This window comes from Sinocyclocheilus rhinocerous, unplaced genomic scaffold, assembly GCF_001515625.1.
Source record: "Sinocyclocheilus rhinocerous isolate Xijiao unplaced genomic scaffold, SAMN03320098_v1.1 scaffold444, whole genome shotgun sequence".
In the NCBI taxonomy this organism is placed as follows: domain Eukaryota; kingdom Metazoa; phylum Chordata; class Actinopteri; order Cypriniformes; family Cyprinidae; genus Sinocyclocheilus; species Sinocyclocheilus rhinocerous.
Window position 1 is genome coordinate 1,753,535 of NW_015645540.1, and position 7,159 is coordinate 1,760,693.

The 7,159-nt window shown below is 37.7% G+C and overlaps 2 protein-coding genes across 11 annotated transcripts in view; one reads left to right on the forward strand and one right to left on the reverse strand.

Annotated features, from left to right (window-relative positions):
- The window catches only part of LOC107706293 (PWWP domain-containing protein MUM1L1-like), a 4,210-nt gene extending 1,847 nt beyond the window's left edge, over nucleotides 1-2,363 (forward strand). The window contains exons 4-7 of the mRNA XM_016509969.1: nucleotides 341-432; nucleotides 1,042-1,257; nucleotides 1,825-1,913; nucleotides 2,001-2,363. Of these exons, the coding sequence (XP_016365455.1) occupies nucleotides 341-432; nucleotides 1,042-1,257; nucleotides 1,825-1,913; nucleotides 2,001-2,076 (473 nt within the window). The 3' untranslated portion in view covers nucleotides 2,077-2,363. The remainder of the gene's footprint in view (nucleotides 1-340; nucleotides 433-1,041; nucleotides 1,258-1,824; nucleotides 1,914-2,000) is intronic.
- A 572-nt stretch (nucleotides 2,364-2,935) lies between these two features.
- The window catches only part of LOC107706383 (polyhomeotic-like protein 3), a 14,243-nt gene continuing 10,019 nt past the window's right edge, over nucleotides 2,936-7,159 (reverse strand). For 8 of the 10 annotated variants that reach the window (XM_016510089.1, XM_016510086.1, XM_016510081.1 and 5 more), the window contains 6 exons: nucleotides 6,854-7,080; nucleotides 6,090-6,240; nucleotides 5,897-6,011; nucleotides 4,752-4,890; nucleotides 4,383-4,647; nucleotides 2,936-3,565 (listed from right to left, as the gene is read on the reverse strand). In XM_016510089.1, coding sequence (XP_016365575.1) covers nucleotides 3,411-3,565; nucleotides 4,383-4,647; nucleotides 4,752-4,890; nucleotides 5,897-6,011; nucleotides 6,090-6,240; nucleotides 6,854-7,080 — 1,052 coding nt within the window. In that variant the 3' untranslated portion in view covers nucleotides 2,936-3,410. The remainder of the gene's footprint in view (nucleotides 3,566-4,382; nucleotides 4,648-4,751; nucleotides 4,891-5,896; nucleotides 6,012-6,089; nucleotides 6,241-6,853; nucleotides 7,081-7,159) is intronic. The other 2 variants (XM_016510088.1, XM_016510082.1) reach the window with 2 other exon arrangements.

The window sequence follows — 7,159 nt, forward strand, 5'->3', positions numbered from 1 at the left end:
GTATATATATATATATATATATATATATATATAAAAAAAACATTCAATTAAACAAAAGTAATAAATAATATTGTAAATTTATATGCTGTTACAACTTCAACACAGTTGTTCTTGCGCCTTTATCATAAATATGCATATCTGACCTATGCATAGATAAGGTTTGTAAGTTAGTGTTAATAATTGTAAATGGAGCCTCAGATATATGATGTTGTTGTCTTTTGAAATCAGTCAGTGTAATGTCATGTACCTATCAGATCAAAACATGTCCTCTGACCTCTCCATCGAGCTGAGCCTGCAGGAGGAACCTCATCCTCTTAACAACTCCCTCTTCATGGTGGAGGAAGAGGAGACCGATCCAAGGCTGCACGCAACCGCGCCAACAAGCAGTTGGTTGACTTCATCATCAGACGAAAAGTCGAAAGCCGCTTATTGGTATGATTTCTACTGATATATTCATAAATATATTTATAATTCCAGTATTTTTTTAATTTGAGAAATGTTCATTTCCATTGTGACAGACAAATGTATGCACTCTGAAATGCACAACTAATAGGGATGGGCGATATCTTATCGTTTGCAATATAACGGTAAAAATTCTCCCCATGATAAGAATTAGTAAGAACGATAAAACCTAGTTGTTGACATATTTATGTGTGCAACCGTGTGAAATGACATGGAATTTGAACCATGGAATTTGTTGCTAAATGAGGAGTTGCTTCTACAATCTGGAACTGGTTTGGTCAGGGCTGTACAGTGCGACAAAAAAACAGCCTGTCCAATGAATAAATGTACTACAGTAGCACATGTGCGATACAGTTTTGCATGTATATGAGCCTGTTTACAAACTTGCTGCGATAATGTATATGTAGATAATACTTCTCTCTGAAGAAACAGGAGGGTTTTTTTTTGTCTCACAGTGGATGCATATGAATTATTGTCATTGATATTGTTATCGCAATAAATACCGGAAAATATCGTGATATAGTTTTAAGTCCATATCGCCCATCCCTAACAACTAACCCTTCTGTCTGGTGCTCACAGGCAGTCATCAGCGGTCGCGAGTCCTCTAAATGGATGCAAGCCCTCCAGAAGCCTTCTCGCCCAGTGGTTGATGTCTACCTGGAAGATGAGGAGCAGGTTGATAAGGTGTACCGCTACCTGAACAAAGTCTGTGATAGCGCCCCTCAAATAAACACCTGCCTAGAAAACATCCAAGCTGACCGGATCCGCCTTATTCTTGATGTGCTTCTGCCTGAGGTAATCGCCTTCATTAACACTTCCTTTTGGGGTTAGTAAGGTTTTTTTAATGTTTTTGAAACAAGTCTCTTATGCTCACCAAGGCTGCATTTATTTAATCAAAGGTAATATTGTGAAATAATATGACCAAATAAAATAACTGTTTTCTGTATTTTAAAATGTAATTTATTCCTGTGATGCAAAGCTGAATTTTCAGCAGCCATTACTCCAATCTTCAGTGTCACATGATCGATCAAAAACCATTCTAATATGCTAATTCAGTACTCAATAAACTTCAGTTATCACTGTTGAAAACAGTTGTGCTGCTTAATGTTTTTATAGAGAACAATGATACAGAATTTTTCCCCCCAGGATTCTTTGATAAATAGAAAGTTCAAAAGAACACCAATTATTTGAAACAAAATCCTTTGTAACAGTCTTTACTGTCACTTCTGATCAATTTAATGCATCCTTGCTAAATAAAAGTATAATTTTTTTTATATCTTACCGGTAGTGTCTTAATACTTCGAACCAACCACATTCTAGCATCATGCATTGCCATGCTTCAGTGACAGTTTTGCTTTTTAGGCCATTATCTATGCCATTGCTGGAGTCCACAAGCTTTCCCTGGAGAAGGCAGAGGAGCAGTATCGCAGAGGGCCGTGCTTTAGTAACAGGTAGAGTACTTGTAAACTCACTTGCCCTGAAAAAATGAATCTTGCATCTGTGTAACTTGCAGCTGTTTTTATTTCATTGTGTTTTAGAGAAAGACAGGAATTTGACATGATGATTGAACAGCAGATGAAGCTCAAGGAAATCACCCGGCATCATAGGCAGTGACGGCCCCTCTATTTTAAACATACATTAAGTTTTATGAATAGGAATATTTTCTTTCTAATCATAGTATAAAAGAAAATTAGTTGAATTGAATGATTTTTCATGGCAAAAAAAAAAGTTTTGTAAATAACTTAACCTGATGTTAAATGTTTATTATCAAATCTCAGACTTTATGAGCTGAATGGTATATCTCTGACATCTTGATGCTTGAAGTCAGCAAAATCTGGTGCTTTTAATGTGTGCAGTGTATAATAAGTAAATGCCTTGTGCTAATACATAAATACAACATTTTAATAATAATAATGTGGTATTCCTCAGAGTAACACACACGTGGTTGCTACTTGTTTTGAAAATGCTTAAGTGTGTGTTTGGGTGTTTGTAACTAACTGAACACTGTTAAGCTGCATTACAATCAACATAACTGATGTCTCCAAAATGTGCTGCCTTTTTAGCCACCTGACAATTCACTATAACTTTTCCTTGCATAGAGGCTTTTTCTACACCGATGTACGAAAAGATGCCAAAGTTGTTGCATTTTAATGCAACTGAATTCTGGACTAATGTACATAAAAAAAAAAATATTCAGGACTTTGCAATTGATGTTTATCAATAAATCTATATTTTTCAACACATTATATACTCTGTGTTTTTGTAAACATTTACATAATTTGAAAAGAGTTTCTTTATATTTAAACAGTGTTGTGTAAATATATATATATTTTTTTTATACTTTGTACATTATGCACCAGCTTCCAAAAATTGTGGCTGCTCAGTTTCATCATTTCTCATTCTTCATAATCTGCCTTTCCAGTTGGTCTGTTAACTATAAATGTAATATACAAGATCAGAATTTAAAAAAAAATATTCAGGACTTTGCAATTGATGTTTATCAATAAATCTTTATTTTTCAACACATTATATACTCTGTGTTTTTGTAAACATTTACATAATTTGAAAAGAGTTTCTTTATATTTAAACAGTGTTGTGTAAATATATATATATTTTTTTTATACTTTGTACATTATGCACCAGCTTCCAAAAATTGTGGCTGCTCAGTTTCATCATTTCTCATTCTTCATAATCTGCCTTTCCAGTTGGTCTGTTAACTATAAATGTAATATACAAGATCAGAATTAATTTTAGATACTATAAAACTTTTCACCGAATGGAATGAAATCCAAAATAAGTATATCATGAAACTTTGAGGTATATGAAGAAGGTGTCTTCAGTATTTGTAGAATGGCCACATACTGATATGGCACTTTAGAGGAATCTGACTCTCGAATACTGTGTGACCGAATATGACCCACATACTGAGAGTGGAAAGACGAGCCTGTCTAATGTTCTTTGAGAGCATTGATCTGCGCACAGATTTTGAGCGCAGGGCCCAGTCTAATGTTCATAGCGCTCATGAGATGGTCCTCCGTAAGCAGCAACAGGGCCTGTCCGTCAATCTCCTGTGAGCAGAACTCTGCAGCAATATCATGGCACCCTTAGAGCAAGTGGAGGAGATTAGCACATGATTCTAAAGATCATACAGAAATCTATGACATTATGTTATAAATTTGGCGGAATCCATCCATCCTATCTGTATTGGCTGTATTTGATACAATAAAAAAAACATAATTTTAATATATTTTAGAATGTAATTTATGATGAAAAGCTGTATTTTCAGCAGACATTACTCGTTTTCAGTGTCACATGATCCTTCAGAAATCCTTCTAATATGCTGATTTGCTGCTCAAGAAACTTATCAATGCTGAAAACAGTTGTGCTGCTTCATATTTTGTTTTGTTAGGATTTGATAAATAGAAAAAGAACAGCATTTTTTTTGTAACATTGTAACAGTCTCACTTTTTAACAATTTAATGCATTCTTGCTGAATACTAGTATTAATTTTATATTAATTAATATTACTGTGTTCCTGTGGCTCAGTGGTAGAGCATTGCGTTAGCGGCGCAAAAGGTCATGGGTTCAATTCCCAGGGAACACACATACTGGTAAAAAATGTATAGCCTGAATATACTTTAAGTTGCTTCGGATGAAAGCGTCTGCTAAATGCATAAATAAATTAAATTAATTTCTAATGCTAGTTTTAAAAATATCTAATATCTAACTAGTATTAATTAGTATAAAAAAATCCAATATCAGCTTTATATACTAACTACTATACTAACCAGGCTATATAGGTTATACTAAAAAGTTAAAGCTTGAATGGAAAACAGCTTTCACACTTCACTCTACATTCAAATGTTTTAGTGACCCACTCAGCAGAAGGTGAACTGAGCTTCTGAAAGCTGTGCAGCTACCTGGTAAAGAGCTGATGAAGGAGCACACTTGCTCCACGTTCCACTGTGAGGGACTTGAGTCAAGAAGACAGTCAGAGCTGCTGCTGCTGCTGCTGCTCTCCACTGTGCTCTGTTCCCTTTCTCTGTCTTGCTCCTTCTCTCTTTCGGCCTGCAAACGCAGCCTTGTCGTCATCGGGCCTGGTGGATCCTCCTCCTCTTCTCTCTCAATCCAAATTGAATTCGAGACTCTCGGGTTGTTGCTGGTACGATGGGAGTCTTGCAGCTGCTGAGGAAATAATGTGTTACAGTAGGTCACTCCCACTTATTAATAATGCTATTGCACTGGATTGTATAGTTTGGTTAAATGGTTATTTGTTCGTTTTCACTGACCTGCCTGAGGAAGTGTTCCCTGGACCTGCCGTTTATGCGACTAGGTGGTCTCCCCCGCTTGCCCATGGGCCTGTGTGGCCAACGGCCAACTTTTTCTGAGCTAAACAGGTTCAGGCGCTTTTTACAGCTTACATTGAATCTGTGAGGAGTGAGAGATGAACAAGGCTGTGTGTGCTGCAGTGTACAATTTTATGAACACAAACTTGTTGAATTCAGTAAAAAAGTATGTTTATGTCAGATTGGACTGGCAAAAAGGCATATATCTTAAATGTGTTTTCATCGTTATACGCATACATCCTTACAGACATGAATATATGTACACTACTGTTCAAAAGTTTGGGGTCAGTAAGAATTTTTTTTAACAAATTAATACTTTTATTCAGCAAGTATGCATTTAATTGGTCACTGTTACAAAAATAATTTCAAATAAATGCTGTTCTTTTGAACTTTCTATTTATTAAAGTATCCTAAAAAAAAAAAGAAATGCATCATGGTTTCACAAAAATATTAAGCAGCACAACTGTTTTCGACATAGCTGACAATAACAAATGTTTCTTGAGCACCAAATCAGCATATTAGAATGACTTTTGAAGGATCATGTGACACTGATGACTGGAGTAATGACTGCTGAAAATTCAGCTTTGCCATCAAAGGAATAAACTATATTTTAAAATATAGAAAACTTTTATTTTAAATGGTTATGATATTTCACAATATTGCATTTTTTTTTTTTTACTGTATTTTTGATCAAATAAATGCAGCCTCAGTGAAACTTTTCAAAAACAATCAAAAATCTTACCGACCCCAAACTTTTGTTTCCGTATCACAAAATACACATAAAAATATGAAAATGGCAACCAGACTGATCTTACTTCCCTCTTTTATTGTAAGTCTAAGCAATATTTTAAAAAAAAAATTTCACTGAGAAATGTAATGGCACACTTCTCCTAAACAACCATTCATGTCTTTGACACAAATGGTACAGAATGAGTTGCACGCCAAAGTTCAATACTAAGGTTTAGAGCTTTACAGCAATCCTTGAACCTAAAGTACGAACAATAATAATCCCAAAAGTAATAATAATAATTCCACTGACACTAAAAACTACAAAAAGTGTCATTAATGCTACCCATAGGGCTCTTTACCTTCTGACGCATGTCATGGAGCAGAAGCGTTTGGACCTGAGGAAGGTACGAGCAAAGCCTCTCTTCCCACAGAACTCGCATTCGAGTACGTCAGGCAGGTTTTCAACTGTCTGTTCTGAAAGAAGAAGAGATTCTGCAAGAAATGCTCATATTGACATGAATGTGTAAATAAGAAATGTGCTAATGAGCCCACCATCCTCAGCAGGTGGGTTATCAATGTCGGAATCGGTGGAGTTCTCTGGTTGGTCCGCATCCATCAGGCAGTCATCCTGTGCTGATTCTCCGTTCTCTCTATCTTCTGGCAGTGTGGCCTGCAGGTTCATCTCTAAGGAAGCATGTCTCACCTGATGAAAAAGACCAGCACATCAATATTGGATCTACTCAGTTTTTTAGATGCTTTTTGTGGTTTCGACTTCAAAAAGTATGGAGCACTTTGTGAGGGGTCCCAAAGGGGACTTCAATAACTGGTTGATCTGAATGTTTGGTGGCAGACCCTCACCGCGCTGTCTTATTCTCTGCTCTCAGGGAGTGAGGGATCTTTGAGCTTCACAGCAACGCTAGAGAACCATGGACTTCATTGGGCCTCCTGGCAGCTGCGAATTGCTACGCTGTCAACCAGTGGACATTAGGGGGCAGTCGTGGCCTAATGGTTAGAGAGTCGGGCTTGTAACCCAAAGGTCGCTGTCGAGTCTCTGTACTGGCAGGGATTGTAGGTGAGGGGAATGAATGACCAGCGCTTTCTTCCACCCTCAATATCACGACTGAGCTGAGACCCTTGAGCAAGGCACCGAACCCCCAACTGCTCCCTGGGTGCCACAGCAAAAATGGATGCCCACTGCTCCGGGTGTGTGTTCACTACTCACTGCTGTGTGTGTGCATTTGGATGGGTTAAATGCAGAGGACAAATTCCGAGTATGAGACACCATACTTGGCTAAATGTCACTTTCACTTTCATACCGGGAACGGCTCCAGGCCTTCTCGGATGACGAAGCCCTCAATGAGGTGTGTGAGGATGTGTGTGGGCCGACCCTCAGGATTCCCTGGAAGGCTGGCTGGGGGAAGCCTGCTGGTGCTTCTTACCGCAGAGGAGAGGAGGGGAGGGGGGGAACTGTTGGCATATGTGGGGTCCTCTTGTGACCGGATCACAGATCTGCTCGATGGTATGCTCGGTTGGTCCAGATCAGCTATGGTTAGAGTAGAGGTCAGGTCAGAGTTCTGCAGAAACTGAAGACCACTTTACCAGTCTTTAATATATATATATAT